This window comes from Saccopteryx leptura, chromosome 1, assembly GCF_036850995.1.
Source record: "Saccopteryx leptura isolate mSacLep1 chromosome 1, mSacLep1_pri_phased_curated, whole genome shotgun sequence".
NCBI lineage: Eukaryota > Metazoa > Chordata > Mammalia > Chiroptera > Emballonuridae > Saccopteryx > Saccopteryx leptura.
In genome coordinates, this window is record NC_089503.1 from 300702401 (window position 1) to 300726547 (window position 24147).

Sequence of the window (24147 nt, forward strand, 5' to 3'; positions counted from 1 at the left end):
TCTAGAAGAAATGGATAAATTCCTAGAACAATACAACCTTCCTAGACTGAGTCATGAAGAAGCAGAAAGCCTAAACAGACCAATCAGCAGGGAGGAAATAGAAAAAACTATTAAAAACCTCCCCAAAAATAAAAGTCCAGGCCCAGACGGTTATACTAGTGAATTCTATCAAACATTCAAAGAAGACTTGGTTCCTATTCTACTCAAAGTCTTCCAAAAAATTGAAGAAGAAGCAATACTTCCAAACACATTTTATGAGGCCAACATAACCCTCATACCAAAACCTGGCAAGGATGGCACAAAGAAAGAAAACTACAGACCAATATCTCTAATGAATACAGATGCTAAAATTCTAAACAAAATACTGGCAAACCGAATACAACAACATATTAAAAAAATAATACATCATGATCAAGTGGGATTCATCCCAGAATCTCAAGGATGGTTCAACATACGCAAAACGGTTAACGTAATACACCATATCAACAAAACAAAGAACAAAAACCACATGATCTTATCAATAGATGCAGAAAAGGCTTTTGATAAAATACAACACAATTTTATGTTTAAGACTCTCAACAAAATGGGTATAGAAGGAAAATATCTCAACATGATAAAGGCCATATATGATAAACCATCAGCTAACATCATATTAAATGGCACTAAACTGAAGGCTTTCCCCCTTAAATCAGGAACAAGACAGGGTTGTCCACTCTCTCCACTCTTATTTAACGTGGTGCTAGAAGTTCTGGCCAGAGCAATCAGACAAGACAAAGAAATAAAAGGCATCCATATTGGAAAAGAAGAAGTAAAGGTATCACTTTTTGCTGATGATATGATCCTATACATCGAAAACCCGAAGGACTCCACAAAAAGATTATTAGAAACAATAAACCAATACAGTAAGGTCGCAGGATACAAAATTAACATACAGAAGTCCATAGCCTTTCTCTATGCCAACAATGAAATATTAGAAAACGAACTCAAAAAAATAATCCCCTTCACGATTGCAACAAAAAAAATAAAATACCTAGGAATAAACATAACAAAGAATGTAAAGGACCTATATAATGAAAATTACAAAGCATTGTTAAGGGAAATCGAAAAAGATACAATGAGATGGAAAAATATTCCTTGTTCTTGGATAGGAAGAATAAATATAATCAAAATGGCCATATTACCCAAAGCAATATACAAATTTAATGCAATTCCCATCAAAATTCCTATGAGATTTTTTAAAGAAATGGAACAAAAAATCATCAGATTTATATGGAACTATAAAAAACCCCGAATAGCCAAAACAATCCTAAGGAAAAAGAATGAAGCTGGGGGCATTACAATACCTGACTTTAAACTATATTATAGGGCCACAATAATCAAAACAGCATGGTATTGGCAGAAAAATAGACACTCAGACCAATGGAACAGAATAGAAAGCCCAGAAATAAAACCACATATATATGGTCAAATAATCTTTGATAAAGGGGCCAACAACACACAATGGAGAAAAGAAAGCCTCTTCAACAAATGGTGTTGGGAAAACTGGAAAGCCACATGCAAAAGAATGAAACTCGACTACAGCCTGTCCCCGTGTACTAAAATTAATTCAAAATGGATCAAAGACCTAAATATAAGACCTGAAACAATGAAGTACATAGAAGAAGACATAGGTACTAAACTCATGGACCTGGGTTTTAAAGAACATTTTATGAACTTGACTCCAATGGCAAGAGAAGTGAAGGCAAAGATAAATGAATGGGACTACATCAGAATAAAAAGTTTTTGCTCAGCAAGAGAAACTGATATAAAAATAAACAGACAGCCAACTAAATGGGAAATGATATTTTCAAACAACAGCTCAGATAAGGGCCTAATTTCCAAAATTTACAAAGAACTCATAAAACTCAACAACAAACAAACAAACAATCCAATAAAAAAAATGGGAAGAAGACATGAATAGACACTTCTCCCAGGAAGAGATACAAATGGCCAACAGATATATGAAAAAATGCTCAGCTTCATTAGTTATTAGGGAAATGCAAATCAAAACTACAATGAGATACCACCTCACACCTGTTAGATTAGCTATGATCAACAAGACGGGTAATAGCAAATGTTGGAGAGGCTGTGGAGAAAAAGGAACCCTCATTCACTGTTGGTGGGACTGTAAGGTAGTACAACCATTATGGAGGAAAGTATGGTGGTTCCTCAAAAAACTGCAAATAGAACTACCTTATGACCCAGCAATCCCTCTACTGGGTATATACCCCCAAAACTCAGAAACATTGATACGTGAAGACACATGTAGCCCCATGTTCATTGCAGCACTGTTCACAGTGGCCAAGACATGGAAACAACCAAAAAGCCCTTCAATAGAAGACTGGATAAAGAAGATGTGGCACATATACACTATGGAATACTACTCAGCCATAAGAAACGATGACATCAGATCATTTACAGCAAAATGGTGGGATCTTGATAACATTATAAGGAGTGAAATAAGTAAATCAGAAAAAAACAAGAACTACATGATTCCATACATTGGTGGAACATAAAAATGAGACTAAGAGACATGGACAAGAGTGTGGTGGTTACCAGGGGTGGGGGGAGGGAGGACAGGGGGAGAGTTAGGGGGAGGGGGAGGGGCACAGAGAACTAGATAGAGGGTGGCGAAGGACAATCTGACTTTGGGCGAGGGGTATGCAACATAATTTAATGACAAAATAACCTAGACATGTTTTCTTTGAATATATGTACCCTGATTTATTAATGTCATCCCATTACCATTAATAAAAATTTATTTAAAAAAAATAAAAATAAAAAAAAAATAAAATAAAAAAAAAAAAGAAAAATCTAACTTCAAGGACAACACTAACTCTCAAAATAATGCTATACAAGAATAACACAATTTTAGAATTAAACTTCAGAATTTTTTTGTAAAACAATACAGATACCCCTAGTACCAGAAAAAGAACCAGTCTTTTTTAACTGGTAAGATAAAATCTTGGCTGTAACAGAGTTGTTGCAAAAACAAAAAACATAGATTATAAAAAATAATTAAAATAAAATGTAATTAAATAATGTAAAATAAAATATAATTAAAATAAAAAAATATACATATATAATGTCTGTGTAATATTGCCTCCACTTGACTAATAGAGTACCATTTCCTCTCTGTATTTGTGAGAAAATAGTAAATTTTCAGTAGAGCAAACGGATCTTCTGCTATAATTCTTCTACTTAAATAAAAATGATAGTAAAATGTAAAGGTAGGATTTTGTGATTAAATGATACCTAAAAAGAGTAAGAACATTACCTTACTCCTCCTTCCCTTTTCCTGAGGAAGATCTCATTATTTTTCTATGAATATACATACAAGATTTCGTACAAAGAAAGAAAGGATGAGGGGCAACCAGAAATTCCCGTACAGCAAACTGTTGCTGAAAAAAGAAACTGTATGCAATGTAGTAGGAATAGATTGATAGTTGAGAGTGCTTGGACTATACAAGACTGTGGACTTGTCTTAGGCAAAGAGTCATGTTTTTTTCACTTTTATATTCACAGAAACCAGCACAGGCTCATGTAACAATTTATTGGTTAACTAACAAAATAAAAGGATGGGTAGGAAAAAGCAACTGCAAAAATCTAAAAGAAAAATAATTGGCAAAAGCCTCCATATATCTAAGGTGAATAAAGAAGGAAAGGGATAAAAGAGTAACATCAATCTAAAAGGAAAAAAATGTAAGATTATTATTAAAATCAAGAGTATTATAAGGGCCTGACCAGGCGGTGGCGCAGTGGATAGAGCGTCAGACTGGGATGCGGAAGACCCAGGTTTGAGACCCCGAGGTTGCCAGTTTGAGCGCGGGCTCATCTGGGTTGAGCAAAAAGCTCGCCAGCTTGGACCCAAGGTCACTGGCTTGAGCAAGGGGCTACTCGGTCTGCTGAAGGCCCGCGGTCAAGGCACATATGAGAAAGCAATCAATGAACAACTAAGGTGTCGCAATGCGCAACGAAAAACTAATGATTGATGCTTCTCATCTCTCCATTCCAGTCTGTCTGTCCCTGTCTATCCCTCACTCTGACTCTCTCTCTGTCTCTGTTAAAAAAAAAAAAAAAAGATTATAAGGCTATAAATATACACGGAGCAATGTTTATAATAACCCTGAGAGTCTAGCAATAGGAGATAGGTTTAACTTCCCACTTTGTACAGAAATGCAATATTATCATTAAAAAGAAATTGGTAACTGGCCCTGGCCGGTTGGCTCAGTGGTAGAGCGTCGGCCTGGTGTGCAGAGGCCCCAGGTTCGATTCCCGGCCAGGGCACATAGGAGAAGCGCCCATTTGCTTCTCCACCCCTCCCCCTCTCCTTCCTCTCTGTCTCTCTCTTCCCCTCCCACAGCCAAGGCTCCATTGGAGCAAAGATGGCCCGGGCGCTGGGGATGGCTCCTTGGCCTCTGCCCCAGGCGCTAGAGTGGCTCTGGTCGTGACAGAGCGACGCCCTGGAGGGGCAGAGCATCGCCCCCTCGTGGGCAGAGCATCGCCCCCTGATGGGCGTGCCGGGTGGATCCCAGTCGGGCGCATGCGGGAGTCTGTCTGACTGTCTCTCCCCGTTCCTAGCTTCAGAAAATACAAAAAAAAAAAGAAATTGGTAACTGGTATGTACCAGCATAAAAATATGTCCAAGAAGCCCTGGCCGGTTGGCTCAATGGTAGAGCATCGGCCTGACGTGAAGGAGTCCCAGGTTCAATTCCCAGCCAGGGCACACAGGAGAAGCACTCATCTGCTTTTCCTCCCCTCCCCCTCTCCCTCCTCTCTATCTCTCTCTTCCCCTCCCTCAGCCAAGGCTCCATTGGAGCAAAGTTGGCCCAGGCACTGAGGATGGCTCTGTGGCCTCTGCCTCAGGCGCTAGAATGGCTCTGGATGCAAAAGAGCAATGCCCCAGATGGGCAGAGCATCGCCCCCTGGTGGGCATGCCGGGTGGATCCCGGTCGGGCGCATGCGGGAGTCTGTCTGACTGCCTCCCCGTTTCCAACTTCAAAAAAATACAAAAAAAAAAAAAAAAATGTCCAAGATACATTATAAAAAATGTTTAAAAAATCAAGGTACAGAACTGCAAATATAGCATGATTCCATTTTTATAAATAATGATAATAATAATATAATAATAGATTTGTTTATGCATTTTTTAATTGGAGAAATCATATGAAACAAAAATGTAGTATTTTTAAGGGCAATAGGACTACAATGGGTTTCACTTTATATATTATATATTTTTGAGTGTTTAAAATTTATACTACTTTTGTACAGGGGAAAAAACAATAAATTGAAAAAACAATGAACTCAGGGCTGTGAGTTGATGGAACTACATGGAATATCAAGTGAACCAGCACAATCAGCAGTGGCTCCTCAGTCCTTTCATAAGCCAGGCTCTGCATTCCCAAAAAAACATGAAGTTGAAACATCAAGAAAGAAACAAAAAAAAAGAAACATCAAGAAATAAATAAAGGGAAATTGGCACATTTTTAATCATTTTAACTCACTTACTTGTTGAGAGGGGAAAATCTCATTGCCTTTGATATTATCACAGAAAAGATTTTCCTCTTTAATTTTAATGTCACTTGTTACAAAAATATTTCTAAGGAAAAGGTATAGGAGGATTGAAGAAGTCTCCGCCAAAATATCTGAATGCAACCTGCAAAAGGAAATGAATGATGTTATAACTTTAAACATAAAGTGATTTAGCATGTGCACTTGCCTTTTTAGATTGATTTGTTCTTAGTATCCACATCATGATATCAAGACAGCAGCGCAAAGAAAAATGTGGAACAGCTACTCTTATATAGTGTTTAAATTCAAATTAAAGACTATCCTTAACAACTTCACAACTAAGAAAAGCAAGCTGCTGATATGTCATAGAAACATAAAAATAACTATTGTCAAAGCTTTCTGGTTCTAATCTATAAGGTTCCTTTAACAATATAATGAAATCACTTTAGATATTCAGAAGTTTAGAAAATACACCAATAATTAATGAACTTTTCTAAAAATGAGGATCATTGATAGCAGAATCAGCCATGGAGAGGGAGAGAGAGATTGAGAGAGACTGAGAGAGAAAAGGGAAGGAGGTGAAGAGGAAGGGTCTTAATAACTTCTGGGTTTTTTCTAATTATCTTTTCTAAGTTGCAGTCAACAGTGCCAACCATTGGAAAAACTGGGAAATCTACAATCGTTCTTCTTTGTTTCCAGTATTCCATTCGTTACCCTTAGCCCTGCTTGGTGACAACCCTCCCTTCTAAGCTTCTGGTCCATTTACTCTCCATGTGCCCTATTCCTATAAAACAAGAGAATCTAACATTAGCAATACACACCTAAAGATTATGTTTTACCACCATATATAAACATAAAAATTACTTTTGCCAGGAGAATTTAGTTCTCCCACTCTCTTTGTCCTCGTGTGGACCGTCAGAACCTTGACATGTGCAGAAAGTACAGGCTATTACTCCCTCCTGGCTCCATTTCCTTCCCTACTCAGCTCAGACTCTGGTCATCATTTCAATAGTGACCTCTCTAGCACTTTAGATTCTGCACTACCTACTGTATGCAATAATCAATGTGCCTGACCTTGTATTGATGTCACTACCCATTTTTCCTATCCCTGCCACAATGCTCAGTCAGCTATTCACTTATTTATTCTTTTTTTATTTTCAGAGACATTGTCAGAGAGAGGGATAGGTAGGGACAGACAGACAGAAACGAAGAGATAAGAAGCATCAGTCATCAGTTTTTCGTTGTGGCACTTTAGTTGTTCATTGATTGCTTTCTCATATGTGCCTTGACCGGGGAGCACAGCAGACCGAGTAACCCCTTGCTCAAGCCAAGATGGTGAGCTTTTTGCCTCAAGATAAGCCTGCGCTCAAGCTGGTGACCTCAGGGTCTTGAACCTGGGTCCTCCGCATCCCAGTCCAATGTTCTATCCACTGCACCACTGCCTGATCAGACTCGCTTATTATTCTTCTCATTCAAACGATCATGTTTTGAACACCTACTGTGTACAAGACACTATTCTAGACCTGTGATATACTGATGGATCAAAAGTTGCCCTTAGACACAAGAAACTGGGCTCTACTACAATACATGTTATGTGACATCACCTGAGTCATTTGTGCTTCTCATCAACACATCTGTTTCTCCCTGATGTTGCCTTAGTCACATTCGCACACACATATTCAAAACTCACTATTCTTCACCCCATGTGCTCTTAAATCCTCCTGGTTCTCCTACAGTGTCATCATCATCTACGTCTCCTTGGATCCTCAGTCTCTCCTTTTCTGTTGGCTTCCTTCCCTCTACCCTCCAAAATTCTTCCCTTAAGCTGCCTTTCCCCTCAAGCGTCTACCCACTTTCCTCTTCTCTTTGCCACCAAACTTTATATGAGTAGTCTGCTTATTATAACTATCCATTTTCATTCACTCCTTAGCCAATTGCAACATGTTCCTGTCCTATCATAGAACAAAAATGACTCTCTAGACCTCAACAGTGGCCTCCTAATTGCCAACTCTAAAGGCCTCTTCACACCTGACCAGGCAGTGGCACAGTGAATAGAGCATCAGACTGGGATGCAGAAGACCAAGGTCTGAAATCCAAGGTTGCCGGTTTGAATGCAGGCTCATCCAGCTTGAGCATGGGCTCAACAGCTTGAGTACAGAGTCGCTGGCTTGAGCAAGGAGTCACTCGCTCTGCTGTAGCCCCCTGGTCAAGGCACATATGAGAAAGCAATCAGTGAACAACTAAGGTGCCGCAACGAAGAGTTGATGCTTCTCACGACTCTCTCATCCTGTCTGTCTGTCCCTCTGTGTCCCTCTCTCTGACTCTATCTCTGTCAAAAAAAAAAAATTAAAGACCTCTTCTTAGTTTACACCCTACCCACAGCATTCCATTGAGCAGCTGCTCCACTGGACCCTGCACTAGCCTTCAACACTGCTGGACACTCCTCCTTGGTGCTGCACCTACTGCCCTTGGGAGTCCACTTTCCCACACTGTCACCTCCTGGACTGCTCCTTATCTTTCTTCTTCCTTTTTTTTTTTTTTTTTTTTTTAGATATTTTTTATTTATTCATTTCTAGAGCAAGAGAAGAGAAAGAAAGAGAGAGAATGGGGGCGGGGGGAGCAGGAAGCATCAACTCCCATATGTGCCTTGACCAGGCAAGCCCAGGGTTTTGAACCAGCAACTTCAGTGTTCCAGGTCAATGCTTCATCCACTGCGCCACCACAGGGCAGGCCTGGACTGCTCCCTTACAGTAAGTAGCCTTCCTTGGTTCCATCTCTGCTTCTGTCTCTTAATTGTAAACATACCCAGGATTTGAATTCCAACCTTCTATCTTTCCTGCTAAACAACCATCCCTAGGAGGTATCACTCATAGTCCAAATTTCAATGATGATCTCCATGAACCATTTCTAAATCTGAGTCTCTAGCTTTCACCACTCTCCTAAAGAGATCAACACTAACTATCCAAATATCTACTGGATATCTCATATCTACAAAGGTGCCCTGCTGGAAAACTAAATGCAAAATATTTCCAATAAAAAAAAAATATATATATATATATATATATATATTTATATATTTATATATTTCCAATCAAATTCATTATCTTTCTTCAAAAACTTGTTCCACCTGTCATGTTCCCTTAGTAAATGGATAGGCTTCCCAGTCAGGTAATCCTGAAAACCCCAGTTAACTTCCTCTCTCTTGTCCTCACAAGTTACATAGATATTCCAAGTCCTGTCTCTTTCTCCTCTAAAATGCCTCTCCACCCCATCTTTCATAGCACCTAGAATCCTTGTACATAATAAATGCTAAGTCAACATTTTTAAATTAAATGTAATTATAGCTAAATGTGAATAAGCATTACCAAAGCCTTTATTCAACTCCAGCATTTGCATTTTAAGCTCATTCTCTTTGATTGAGGTATAAAGAGTTCTGTCTCCTTATTAAAGAAATTTCAAGGCATTAACAAGTAGGTGAAGGAGATTGTTGTTGTGTTTGAACTTGTTAAAGACAGCTCAAAATCACAACACCAAAGCTCATTTCTTTTTTTTTTAAGGTTTTTTATTTATTTATTTTTTACAGAGACAGAGAGTGAGTCAGAGAGAGGGATAGATAGGGACAGACAGACAGGAACGGAGAGAGATGAGAAGCATCAATCATTAGTTTTTCATTGCGCATTGCAACACCTTAGTTGTTCATTGATTGCTTTCTCATATGTGCCTTGACCGCGGGCCTCCAGCAGACCGAGCAACCCCTTGCTGGAGCCAGCAACCTTGGGTTCAAGCTCGTGGGCTCTTGCTCAACCCAGATGAGCCCGCGCTCAAGCTGGCGACCTCGGGGTCTCGAACCTGGGTCCTCAGAATCCTAGTCCAATGCTCTATCCACTGCGCCACCGCCTGGTCAGGTTCAAAGCTCATTTCTTAAGCTGCTCTTAAACTTTGTTCTTTTAAGAGAAAATGGTAGTAAGGCAAAGGATGGCCTGTGGTTTTATATATAGCTTCTACTGGACCACATCTAGTTGCTGATGGGCTAATCCTGGGATTGTTTTTATGCAACCGAAAGCCTTTTTACCCTAATAGTCTATCCACCCATCAAACCTTGACTTTAACCTGAATCTGACCTTTCTCTGTTACAAAAACTCCTAATTATATTTGTGTTTTATAGTATATCTGAAATTACCTTGGTTAGTGTTTGCTATTTTTTTATAACTTCCATTAACATATTCTGAATGTATCCATGTGCCTGCAGTGCTTTTTCTGACTTCTAGCAAAGAAGTTTCTAACAGGGATTCAAGATCTTGAGATGTACATGCTTATTAAAAACTAATTGGACACAGTTTTATAGGGACCATTTTAACATGGAATTGAAAATAAATTAATTCTAGGCTTCACACCCAACATTTCATGTCAAAAAGCAAATAATATTTTAAATAAATATTTCTAATTACCTTCTCTGTGTAATAGTCATTATGTTGCTTAAACAAGTAACAGACTGTTCGTTGTGAGGTGGTGAAGCAACAAAATAATCCCAGACTGGTGAGAAAACTTTCTTAGCCAGCTCATAGTTACCAATCTGATAGGCCACCTACAACAGAAAGCTCATTATTTTATGCAATAGTGGCATATGTGAAATGTACATTTCAAACTAGAATTCTGAGAAGGTCCTATCACACACTAATATCACATACAATGATTCCCATTTGCTACTCTGTTCTACAATGCCATAGTAAGGTAATGACGGCCACTAGCCAGGGAGACAGATGCATCTTGAAATCTCTTTTATTTTTAAATTGCATGGAAATTTGAAACTCTGTAAGGATGTTTCAAATTCTCATAAGCAAAACAAAGATCACATCTGAGCCAAATTAATTTCGTTTCCTTCTATCTCAGCAGTGCGCTCCATTTATTATAGACACTGTTATAATGAACAATCTGTTCCAAGAGATACAATCAGATTTCCCAAACCCAAAATATAAAATATACTTCATTCTTTTCTGGTTCTGACTGACACTTTTGGAGCTTTTGTGCAACAAAGGGTTCACAAATGAAAAGAGTGAAGAATAAAATGGAGATGTTCCAAGAAGCCAGGATCCATTTTAAGTTTGACATGTTCAACATTAGGCAAAATAACTGATTTTACTGGTAATTCCTTGAAGTTCAGAAGAAAAAAATATCATCAACTTACCCATTTCTTTTGGTAGAATAAATTTCTTTAGAGATATATCTAAAAATCATTCTATTTTAATATGTATAACAATATGAAATCTTACCACAAGTTATGTGCTGTTTTGAATCCTTAATGCAAGCAGGTAAAACATAAAATATAAATAAATTCATTGAATTAAGTATGTAAATGACATGGTGCTAGATTACATTCTACTCTAGAGATTGACAGAACCAAAACATTTTAAGTCTGCCACATCAGCACTCAAAATCAACCAAGCAATAAATTTTTATGAAGCTTCTACTGTGTACTAAGCACCATAAAGATCATTTGAAAGCTTAAAATAATCTCATATTCCATAAAACTGTAAAACTGTAATCAAGTTACAGACATAAAACACATGGAATCACAGAAAATACAAAGAATAACATAATAACTGTGGAGGCTTAGGACAGAAGAAATAAAGACTTTAAGGAGGAAGCAGGGCTTGGGCTGAACCCTAAGAAGAGGTAAGATTCAGATGGGCATAGCTTAGACAGAATCTGAGTAAGATCCAATAGTGGGAAATCACCACAGTGCAGTTAGGAGAGACTGGAAAGACAGCATCAGCAAGAAACTTGTTAGAAATGCAGAATGCTCAGGTCCCACCCAGACTAGATGATCATCACTCTGGTGGTAGGACCCAGCAATGGGTTTAACTAGCACTCCAGGCCATTCTGCTGCATGCTCAAGTTCTAAATCACTAGCCTAGAGCAATGCCTGGCACAGAGCAAGCACTCAATAATAATGTGTTAAATGAATTAAATAATGTGTTGAATGCATCTTTTCTTAATAAGTTCCTTCTACCAACAGAAGAGGACACCGAGAGGTTGTACTGTACTATGACATGCTAGAGTAGCCCAGAGTGAGTGCCTGACTTAAGCTGGCTGTTGACAGCCCCCTCTTCAAAGCAAAATGGGTGCTCTCCCCCTCAGTTTGGTTCTGATGTCAAGGCTGATGACCTAGGCACACTTGGAGAACTTGAGAGAAAATGTATTATTCACACAAGAGAATCCCAGGGAGAGTTTGAGAGGCACAAACAGGTCCAGCTGGCTTGGCCAAAGCAGAAGGAATAGGCTGGGCCTTGATTAGCGGCTGGGCATTAGGAACAAGGAAAGTTCCTGCCGGCTGGGAGGTGTAGATGTCCTGCTGTCACCAGAGACAAGGTAAAGCCCACAGACCCCCTTATCAGCCTGCGGAAATATGCGGTTAAAAGAAAAGAGGGGCGAGTTTTAAAACCAACTCAGTAGTCAAACATCAAAAATGGGGGGATCAGACTCTTTAATACAGAAGGCAGGCCAACCAGAGTCTCTTTCCCAGGAATTTGGTAATCAACATTAAGAGACAGCTCGCTGGTCTCTGTTTAGAGCTGAAATTGAGAGAAATATAAAAAATCAGGAAACTGACATTTTCCCTCCAAAAAATAGAGAGGTAAAAGAAACTCAATCTTTAGAGAATGAAAAACAAGGCAGACATACAGAGAGAACCACAGGTCTGAAGACCTCGGCTGCCTGGACTCCGCAGCCTCCCAGGGTGCACTCCCTCCCAGGGCGCACTCCCTCCCAGGGCGCACTCCCTCTCAGGGCGCACTCCCTCCCAGGGTGCACTCCCTTCCAGGGTGCACTCCCTCCCAGGGTGCACTCCCCAAGCTCTGCAGCCTCCCCAGGGTGCACTCCCTCCCAGGGTGCACTCCCTCCCAGGGTGCACTCCCTCCCAGGGCGCACTCCCCAAGCTCTGCAGCCTCCCCAGGGTGCACTCCCTCCCAGGGCGCACTCCCTCCCCAGGGTGCACTCCCTCCCAGGGTGCACTCCCTCCCAGGGCGCACTCCCTCCCAGGGTGCACTCCCTCCCAGGGTGCACTCCCTCCCAGGGCGCACTCCCTCCCAGGGTGCACTCCCTCCCAGGGCGCACTCCCTCCCAGGGCGCACTCCCCAAGCTCTGCAGCCTCCCCAGGGTGCACTCCCTCCCAGGGTGCACTCCCTCCCAGGGTGCACTCCCTCCCAGGGCACACTCCCCAGGGTGCACTCCCTCACAGGGTGCACTCCCTCCCAGGGTGCACTCCCTCCCAGGGCGCACTCCCCAGGGTGCACTCCCTCCCAGGGTGCACTCCCTCCCAGGGCGCACTCCCTCCCAGGGTGCACTCCCTCCCAGGGCGCACTCCCCAAGCTCTGCAGCTTCCCCAGGGTGCACTCCCTCCCAGGGCGCACTCCCTCCCCAGGGTGCACTCCCTCCCAGGGTGCACTCCCTCCCAGGGCGCACTCCCTCCCCAGGGTGCACTCCCTCCCAGGGCGCACTCCCTCCCAGGGTGCACTCCCTCCCAGGGCACACTCCCTCCCAGGGTGCACTCCCTCCCAGGGTGCACTCCCTCCCAGGGCGCACTACCCAAGCTCTGCAGCCTCCCCAGGGTGCACTCCCTCCCAGGGCGCACTCCCTCCCCAGGGTGCACTCCCTCCCAGGGCGCACTCCCTCCCAGGGCGCACTCCCTCCCAGGGTGCACTCCCTCCCAGGGCGCACTACCCAAGCTCTGCAGCCTCCCCAGGGTGCACTCCCTTCCAGGGCGCACACCCTCCCAGGGTGCACTCCCTCCCAGGGCGCACTCCCTCCCAGGGCGCACTCCCCAAGCTCCGCAGTCTCGCCAGGGTGCACTCCCCAAGCCAGGCCGCTGCCCTCACTCTCAAAGTCTTAACTGAAGCCATAATTCGGAATTATCCAAACAAGGGTTATTGGTGTGGCAATGAGATTGAGTTTAAAATGACAGTTCAAACAAAGAAGAAATGGTATCTAGCATAGAACCTGGCACAAGACACTGAATAAATAATTCATCAATAAATACAGGAGTAGAGAGAGTAGTGTTATTTACTTAGAGGATGAGAGGATAGAGGATGAGAGGGAAAAGACAAGTTAAAACTTTTTAAAGAGCTTTAAACATGGGGATAACTATCTTTTTTTTTAACCTGGTAGCTTTTTTTTTTATTATGATCTAAATGGTCATAGACAAAGGGCAAACTTCTATTAAATAATTTAATGACTTCACATATGAAGTGGAAAAAATATCTCCCTTTCCCCTACCACCATTGTGATTACTAACAAAGCATTCATGTCCCAGGATCCAATTCTACTGCCAACACTGATCATCAAGACCTGCTGAACAGCACCAGACCCAGGCAGGGAGAAGATGGGAGTGGCGTAGGCTCTAGAAGAGCCAGGTACAGGATGTTGAACACGTGACTTCTTGGAACCTGAACAGAACAATAGAAAGGAATGAGCTGGTTCAAGTGTCAGGCTTAGCACCTGCTACCCAAGTAACCTTGGGTAGATGACCTCCCTGAGATGCCTTTTCTGGAATTAACTGGGACGAACAGAGGGAGAATTACATTAATCTCAGTCTCCTCAACTATAAAATGAAAGTGATAATGCCCCCTCATAGAGTTATTGTAATAAAGGGAATGATGAATTTTAAATGCCTGTCACCCAGTAGTTTTTTTAATAAATGATATTTCCCATTCCCTTTTCTCAACCAGCCACTGTGCCCACTCACTATGTGATTTAATAGTTCAATAAAGCAGCAGCGTATGGCATTTTGTCATATATCCATTTTACAGATAGGGAAATGGAAACAAAGAAATTTGCCTAAAATCCTAAAATTCAGCTCACGGATTTCTAATTTTCTACATTTCATATCACATTATGTAATAATTCCCAACTTAAAAGTGAAGAATAAAAAGAAATGAGGCTATAAAGAGAGGGAAACTGAAAAACATTCACAGAAAATATATCATTTATAAAGAGGTATCACAAAGTTTTACAGACAGCCTAAATCTATATTAAGGGAAAACCTAGTAAATATTCACCTGAATTTATTAATGTCTATAGAATAATGTTGAGCAAAAGTGCAACTTAAAATCCCAAGCCAAGTGAATAGGCATTTAGTGAAATCTCTCCATATTTTAATATGAGGATATCTATTGATATAATATTTTTTAGAGAACAGAATTATCCTGAAACTAACAACCAACCACTCTCATAGAAAAAAAAGATTGCAATTCTGAGAGAAAAGCATATTTTCTTGTTAGAATCTAAAACCTAAAACTTTTGTAAGTTAAGGATATTTGCTAAGTGAGAAAATTTTGCTTTAGCCACTTAACAATGTGAGCCAGAATACTCATAAACTGCCATAAGTGAACTGCAGTACTACAAATACAGTATCAATAAAGACACACAGGTCATTGCTTTCTGACACTTCTCATTCTCCCAGCAGTATAGCTAGGACTTAGTTTTAATAACTTTCAATGAAAATTCTGCCAAATGAAGCCCAAGACTCAAACCACTCCCTGGAGAAAAATTAGGCCTTGATGAAATATTCCATTCCTCATTTTGAAATAACTCCATCTCTGCAGATTAGAAAATATATTAGATTTCAAAGAAATCAAACCATTGAAAAACCATGAGCCAATATGACATGCTAAACCAATGCTAGACAAATCTAAGCAATTCTCTCAATTTAATTTTCTTTGAAAAATATGATCATATAAAAAGCCACTAAAAATCTTAGCTTATAATACTAATCAATTCTTAAGAGAAAAAAAGAGCACAATGGAAATGTAATAAAATTTAGAATAGCCATCAGCTCTACAGGCAATAATAGGCTTAAAATTAGATGCTTGAGACTTAGGTCAAGGAGTCACTCTTCCTAGTGTCCTATCCACTGGTGATATGTTTTAAGTCGGGTAATCATTTCAGCAAAAATGTTAATTCATGAGTATATCCATAACTAAAAACAATAATATAAATATTTATTAAGAGCCTACTGTGTGACAAGAGCTTTGGTAAAACATGTGACATATGGAACTCCACTTAATACTCATAATAGCTCTGGGAGGTAGCTACTATTATGAGTCCAACTTCACAGCTGAAGGTTTTTTGCCCTCATCATCAGGATCACATGGCCAGTGTAAGGAGCTCGAATTGAAACTCAGGTCTGTCTATCTCTATTAACCCAGAAATTTCACTTCTATAAATTTATCCTAAGAAAGTAACCATGAATGCAAGCAAATATTTATAGAAAAAGATATGCATCCCGGCTTTGCTTATAATAGCAACTGGAAAGTATCTAAATTTGTCCAACAATAAAGAATGACTAAATAAACTATCTTATAGACAGATAATTCCATGCAGCTGTTAAAAACTATGTTTTAAAAGAATAATTAAATGGAATGGCAATGTTAGTTATATAGTAAATGAAAATTTCCGAATATAAAATAATATGTAAACTGATTAAAATTACATATACATAAATGCATGCACATAGGTATGTATACACATGTATACACATACACACAAATGAAAGGACATCTCTGGATCTCTCAACATTGGCACTATTGATATTTTGAACTGGATAATTCTTTGTTACAGGGTGAGGGTCCTGTCCTTTGCTTTGTAGGATGCTTATCAGCATCCCTGACCTTTACCACAGTAGCACCCCTCTAGATTGTGACAATCCAGAATTGTGCCAGTCTCTAGATACTGTAAAATGTCCCCAGGAGCCAAAAATCACTCCAGCTTAAGAACTGTTTCTCTGGATGAATGGATAACAGATAATATTCTTTTTTTTTCCTTTGTGCATTTCAGTACTTTCCAAAGTTTCTAAATTTAATATGTATTACATATATAATCCAGAAAATACGTTATCACCGAAAGCGAACTCACTGATAAGAGAAGGAATGATTCCTATTTTATGAGACTAGATTGCAAAATGGAGAACATGTATTACAGGAGCTTTAGAATATCTGCTGTGATTTTTTTTCTCCATCAGAAATTACTCAGTAACTGCTCAACAGAAAAATACATAAAGAAAAAAGTTAGCAGAAATCTCTTCTACCTGGGTCAGCAACATCCGAGCAGTGACAGCAGAAAGGGGGGGATAAACCAGAATTGGTTTCGTTGTCTCCCCAACAGCATCACCAACAAGCTTCCCATTAGAAGAATAAGCAGCAATTGCAAAAACATATTTTTCATTGGTTTCTAAACCTTTCACTTCAAAAATGCTTTTACCATCAGCTGGTATCTGTTAAAAACATATTTCAAGTTATGTATGAAAATGAAAGCAATGTGACTTTATATAATTAAATAAACCTTACAGGTTAAAAAAAAAAAAACTTTTTCATTTACTGTAGGATTTTAGTCATACTCAAGTTGAAATTAGAGAAAGTTAATGAAATGATAATAACTTCCTAAGGGAAAAAACTGTCATTCAATGAGATTTTTGGTAAGGTTTCCTGACATTTAGAGGTGTTTTTAATTTGACATACCGCCTCTCCTGAGTTTGGGAGATGGTTATTGTTTAGCCTTGCTTTCCCAAAGCTTCCTTCTGCTTTGCAACCCAGAATGCAGTACCAGGACACCTGCCGAGGAGAGAGACAAGTGAAGCATCTGTTGTCTAACAAGGCATTCACTTTCCTCTACCAGGACGTGGCAAAGAGATACTTATCTAAATAAAAGCATCACTATGCAAGTTCTAAAACATGATATCAAAGCTTATAAAAGTACTTAGGTTTAATCTTATTTTTTTAAAGGCAAATATAGGACTAGTTTGCCTGGAACTAACAAGACTAAAATATATTCATTATTAATTATTTCAACTACTACTAACTGAGCAGTTCCCTTGTGCTGAGTATGGTTGGAAAATTTACATATGCTTTCTAATATTCACAGCATCCCTGTAAAATGGGATTACAATATATTGCCCTTTTTGTTTTACAGGAAATGGAGTTACGGAGATGTTTACTAACTTGCTCAAGGTCAGATAGTGGCAGGGACTGACTCCAAAAATGACTTAATCTTGAAGGGGAAAAAAAAAAAGATCAACACTAAAATGATTTTCATATTTTATTTAATAATACATGACAAAAAAGTTAAGTGGAAAAAAAAGTAAGATACTAAATTTTAGTATTTAAAATAAAAAATACATACAAAAAAAGCCTGGAAGAAAATGTTCCCAAATAGGAATGGTGGTAGATTTGGGGTAATAAAATGGTAAGATTATAGGTAATGTTTTCCTCTAGCTTATATGTTTTCTAAAACATAATATTCTTTTGATAATTCTTAAATATAGGCATAAACCAAAAGCAAAATGTATATTCTACGGAAACAACCAAGCTTAAACAATTAAATGCTTAGACAATGGTCCTTCTGTCAAGATGTCAAAATAATAATGGACATTTCTTATTGTAATGAACTAGTCTCACTATAAGGAAAGGGAGCAAGTTGATAGCTAGGGACTAGCATTAGTAGGAGGCACACTGTCCAGGGGTTAGGGATAGAGGCACTGTCATCATTGGGGCATTCCCCTTTCCCCATAGATTCCACTTCTCAACATCTCAACTCCAAAATTACAAGTGAACCTGGATGAAAAGGGAAACGTAATTGTCTCCAAAAAACAAAGGCCTCTTATAGCTTATCCTGCTTTCTCTTCTAGGTCAATAGAAAAATTCTAATTGTGTCTTGTTTATACAAGTAGTTTTCAACACTGACTATGTAGCAGAATCACTTTAAAAAAAATTTTCTTCCCTTGACTTGAGAGAGAGGAAATAAAAGGGAGGGAGAGAAAAGCATCAACTCGTTGACCTACCTAGGTGTTCCACTCTCAATTGTACACTCATTGGTTGCACCTCATATATGCCCTGTGCCCTGAGGGGATTGAACCCACAACCTCAGCACGGCTGGGGCATGGCTCTATCCACTGATCTACTCGGCCATGCCCCAAGAATAACTTTTTAAAAATTATTTGTACAGAAACAACCATTTTTTTTAAATTACATATACCCAAGCTTGCATAGCCTTAGTGAGGAAGAATTTCTGGTGTAGGTGGCCAAATCTATGTGTTTACAAAACAAATTTCCTAAGGGGTTAAAAAACACTACACAAAGGCACAAAAGCTTGAAGGGCAGAGAGAGCATTGAAGGAACTGGGAAGCTAGATGACAAGAAAAAACATCAGATGAATCTCTCTCTCTCTCTCTCTCTCTCTCTCTCACACACACACACACACACACACACACACACACACACACACACAAATTAGAAACTAACTTTCCTTGACCTCCTATTCAAAAAGAATACTATATTTTATAGAGAAAAAAGAAAAGACAGAAAGACTATGTTTATGACTTGGACTGTTCTATATTAAACTATATTTATCAACCAGAATTTGAAGGGTAAAAGTCTCTAAAAGTACGTGTATTAGCAGTCCTTATACTATTTTGTTCCACAGATGAAAATATCTCAGTTTGTGCAACTACAAGGAACAATGTGTGATTAGAATCTACATAAGAGTACGGACACCATAAACAAGTCATCACTAACTTTAGAATTAAAAGTTTATAAATAACATCAGTACTTTCAACTATTAAAACATTTTAATGAAACAAATACCTTAACTGATTTTGATAAAAACAAAGATGGCTGAATCCTCAAACCAGAAAACATATTTAAGTCCATAGCACCACCTAGTGCTAATCAGTAGGTTACAGAAGGCAATGATTTCCAGGAGCATACAGATCTACTAATGTATTACATATATAAACTTAATACAATGATAAGTGACAAATCCAGCAACTACAAGTAAAATGTGGAATTCATTTCTTTCTATAAGCTTCCTCTCTATAAGCATTATGAAATAAACTTAACTAGTCACTAATTTGAAATACATACAAAATAAGATTTTGGTTAAATAAATCATATCATTTAAAAACAAACTCCATAAATCATTCAGTCTTAGTTCTGCATTAAATTTCCAAAATCAGTGATTCCTTATTCTTTCAAAAGATCCAAAAAAATCCAAAGTTGAACTTTAAAACTACTAGCAATTGGAATAATGCATTCATAATAGCACAGGTAAGATGATGTTATTTCTTATTCCCTCAATTATAAAACATTGTGAAGATGGTATTGCTTCTTACTAATGTCCATCTACCATCAGTCTAAAGCTCCGCAAAGACTAGAATCATATTTTATTGATGTTTATTTTTATACTACAATTACCTTACACAGAATTCATAGATAATAGATACTCAGTGCTCATTAGACAAAATTTATTTTAAAAAATCATCAAGCCATGTAACCACAGTCTATAACATCATTAATTGGTTTTAGTAAAGTTTACTATATGTGTTTAATATAAGACATGGAGAAACAACAGTTAATATACCAAGAATATTATATTATATAATACCTCATTTAATTTTCACAATAAACATATTTTACAAATGAAAGCACAGTGAAAACATAAAATATCTCAGGAAGTATATTTAGGTTTCCTAAGGTCTTACTGCTAGTAAGGGGTGAGCTAGAATTTTAACCCTGCCTCTGTCTGACTTTAAAACCCATGCCCTTTCCATGACATCAAGTCATGTGAGTTCAAGCGGAACATCCTAAAGAGAATCAAAGTACAAGATTACATTTCCATATAACATCAAAGAGTATGTTGTTGATCACCCAAAAGAGGAAAAGGTAATATTTTATAATATAAATTAGGTAGAACCAGATGCTTGTAAGAAAACTAAATCTCAAGTTACAGTCACATTCAGATTGAGTTCCAAGTCATTGGGGACAGAAGAAAGAGCTCATTCTTTAATAAATACATAAAAACTTATGACATAACATGGCTGAAATTGTCATTTGTTTGCATTAAAAGAATCCTCGTTTATTTGGAAAAACTTCGGAAAGAACCTCGAAATTCCTCCCAAATTTCCTCATCTCCATCATTGGCTCCAAGAGAAACTTCTTTTCAAGTATCATACAAGAATGCCAGCATATGACTATGTCAGGGTGACAAAGATACTTAGAAATGATTCTCTATTGCTTCTCCTTGCTTTACATTTGAGCTTAGCAAGGTCATGTGGAGCATAAAAGGAAATAGCACAAAAAAAGAAATCATGAAGAAACTAAGTATAGTTAAGACATCAGTGTTAACTAATTCCAGTGTTCAGTGCTTCTAAATAAGACTAGTCAAGTCCTAAAAGCAATAAAAGTATCAATCATCAGAGTCATAAAAGTACGTATGTTGATTTGCCTGAGATAAAGATCAAAATGAACAACATACCTTAACATCTGAAGTAAACGGAGCAGGTTTCAAGGTCACCGAACAGTGAGTTCGAGACAGCACGATAGGTGGAGGAGGGATTCTGCTTTTCTTTCTTTCTGAACTTTCCACATTTTTCTGATATGAATATAGGGTATTTTGTTCTAGTTCAAGCTTCTCGATTAAAGAATATGCTTCCTATAATAAAATGAAAAAACAGCAAAATACATTTCAAGAGCTTTAATTCCATTTATATTTGTAGCAATGTTAAACAACACTATCCTTTTTTTAATTTAGTACTATATTCTTTTTTTTCTTTTCTTTTTTTATTAATTTTAATGGGGTGACATTGATAAATCAAGGTACACAGATTCAGAGAAAACATCTCCAGGTTATTTTCACATTTGATTATGCTGCATTCCCATCACCCAAAGTCCAATTGTCTTCCATCACCTTCCATCCTAACTGGTTTTCTTTGTGCCCCTCCCCTTCCCATACCCCTCTTCTCCTCCCCCCCCCATAACCCCCACACTCTTGTCCATGTCTCTGAGTCTCATTTTTATGTCCCATCTATGTATGGAATCATATAGTTCTTAGTTTTTTCTGATTTACTTATTTCGCTCAGTATAATGTTATCAAGGTCCATCCATGTTGTTGTAAATGATCCGATGTCATCATTTCTTATGGCTGAATAGTATTCCATAGTATATATGTACCAAGCTTTTTAATCTACTTGTCCACTGACGGACACTTGGGCTGTTTCCAGATCTTTGCTATTATGAACAATGCTGCCATAAACATTGGGTGCATTTCTTCTTTTGAAACAGTGCTATGGTGTTCTTTGGGTATATTCCTAAAAGTGGGATAGCTGGGTCAAAAGGCAGTTCCATTTTTAATTTTTTGAGGAATCTCCATACTGTTTTCCACAGTGGCTGCACCAGTCTGCATTCCCACCAGCAGTGCAGGAGGGTTCCCTTTTCTCCACATCCTCGCCAGCACTTAATCTGTATTGTTTTGTTGATGAGCGTCATTCTGACTGGTGTGAGGTGATATCTCATTGTGGTTTTAATTTGCATTTCTCTAATGATTAGTAAACAACACTATCTTGATATATATATATATATATATATATATATATATATATATATATATATATCAAGATTCAAGGTTCTTTGAGCCTTGATGGTATATATCTTTCAAGCACTGAATGATTTTGCAGAAGGAAAAAAATAGCTACTAAATAAGGCACACTTTATATTTGAGTATAGCAGGACTATATGGAGCATAGTTATTAAGTAAGGCAAGAGTGTCATGTTTACGTCTAAAATGTTTATCATTATTATCATATAATATGAGACATTTAATTTTTTAGTCTAACTCTCTGAATATCTACCATCATTTTTTTTTAATGTGAGAGGAGGGGAGATAGTAAGACAGACTCCTGCATGCTCCCCAACCAAGATCCATCCAGCAACTCCCATCTAGGGCTGGTGCTCGAGTATCAAGCATTTTTAGTACCTGAGGCTGACATTCTGACCAACCAAACTACGCTTAGTACCTGGGGTGGAGGCTCGAACTAACTGAGCCACTGGCTGTGGGAGGTAAACAGGGAGAGAAGGGGGACAGGTGGGGGAAGAAAAGCAGATAGTTACTCTTCCATATGCCCTGACCAGGAATTGAACCCAGGATGTCCATACACTGGGCCGATGCTCTATCTAGTGAGCAACTGGCTAGAGCCTACTATCATATTTTATTGTCCTTAAAATGTTCATAACACAATGATCTATACCTATTTTAAAGCAACTTGAAATGTAACTCTCAAGCAGTGAGACTATTAATATATGTGGTTTTTTAAATAAATATTATTAAGTTTTTTCCTATCAGCAAGAAGAAATAAAACAAATAAAAATGCATATTCTGTAAAGCTGAAGGAAAAGCAATCACTGTTTTATTTATTTATGTATTTATTTATTTACTTATTTACTGTGAGAGAGAAAAAGGAAGGGAGAAGAGAAGCATCAACTCATAGTTGCATCACTTTAGTTAGTCGTTGATTGCTTCTCATATGTGCCTTGACTAGGGGGCTCAAGCTGAGCCAGTGACCTCTTGCTGAAGCCAGCAACCTTGGACTTGAAGCCAGTGACTTTTGGGTTCAAGCCAGTGACTTATGGATCATGTTGATGATCTCATGTTCTAGCCAGCGAGACTGAGCTCAAGCTGGTGACCTTAGGGTTCCTAACCAGGGACCTCAGCATCATAGGTTGATGCTCTATCCAGTGCTCTACCATTGGCCAGGCAGCAATCACTGTTTTAAAAGGTTACACATAGAGTGGTAATACATTAAAAAAGAATAACAACATAAAAACCAGAAGATCTAAATAATATTTCAAAGTAAGACTAAATCAGCAATAATAATACATGTAAATGGGTTAAATTCCTCTTTTAAATTAAATTAAACAGCAAAGACACTCTAATTGAGCTCCAAAGCAAAAACCCATGTAAACATTAAAATTCAATCAATAGTAGAAAAGAAATAGCCTTTCCAACAGATAATGCTAGGACAATTAGATATCTACATGCAAAAGAATAAAGTTGGACTCTTATGTCACACCAAATATTATATAAACACTAACTAAAAATGAATTATAGATTCAGGAGCGAAAGCTAGAATAGTAAAATTCTTAGAAGAAAATATAGGAATAAATCTTCCTGACCAGGGATTTAACAATGGTTTTCTAGATATGCCACCAAAAGCACACCAACAAAACAAAAAGTTGACAAATTAAACATCAAAATTAAAAGCTTCAAATGATACCATCAAGAAAGTGAAAAACAATTTACAGAATGGGAGTATTTACAAATCTTATATCTGATGAGACTTACATCTAGAATATATAAAAAACTGTTATAAGTCAACAATAAAAAGACAAACAATATAAGCACCTAATATAGGAGCACCTAAATATATAAAGCAAACTTTGGTGGATATAAAGGGTGAGATCAACAGCAATACTATAATAGTAGGGGATTTCAATACCCCACTAACATCACTAGATAGATCCTCAAGAAAGAAAATTAACAAAGAAACAGCAGCCTTAAAGAACACAATAGATCAACTGCATTTAATAGATATCTTCAGAACCTTTCACCCTAAAGCAGCAGAATATACATTCTCTCAAGTGCTCTTGGTAGGATAGACCACATGTTAGGGTACAAAAAGGGTCTCAACAAATTTAAGAAGATTGAAATCATATCAAGTATCTTCTTTTTTTAATTATTTTTATTTATTTATTCATTTTAGAGAAGAGAGAGAGAGAG

The 24147-nt window shown here is 38.3% G+C and overlaps 1 protein-coding gene across 1 annotated transcript in view; it reads right to left on the reverse strand.

Moving 5' to 3' along the window:
* CFAP54 (cilia and flagella associated protein 54) overlaps positions 1 to 24147 on the reverse strand; it is a 322454-nt gene that overhangs the window by 218073 nt on the left and 80234 nt on the right. The window contains exons 20-24 of the mRNA XM_066357258.1: positions 20851 to 21027; positions 17061 to 17153; positions 16631 to 16816; positions 9999 to 10135; positions 5548 to 5695 (exon numbers count right to left, since the gene is read on the reverse strand). Of these exons, the coding sequence (XP_066213355.1) occupies positions 5548 to 5695; positions 9999 to 10135; positions 16631 to 16816; positions 17061 to 17153; positions 20851 to 21027 (741 nt within the window). The remainder of the gene's footprint in view (positions 1 to 5547; positions 5696 to 9998; positions 10136 to 16630; positions 16817 to 17060; positions 17154 to 20850; positions 21028 to 24147) is intronic.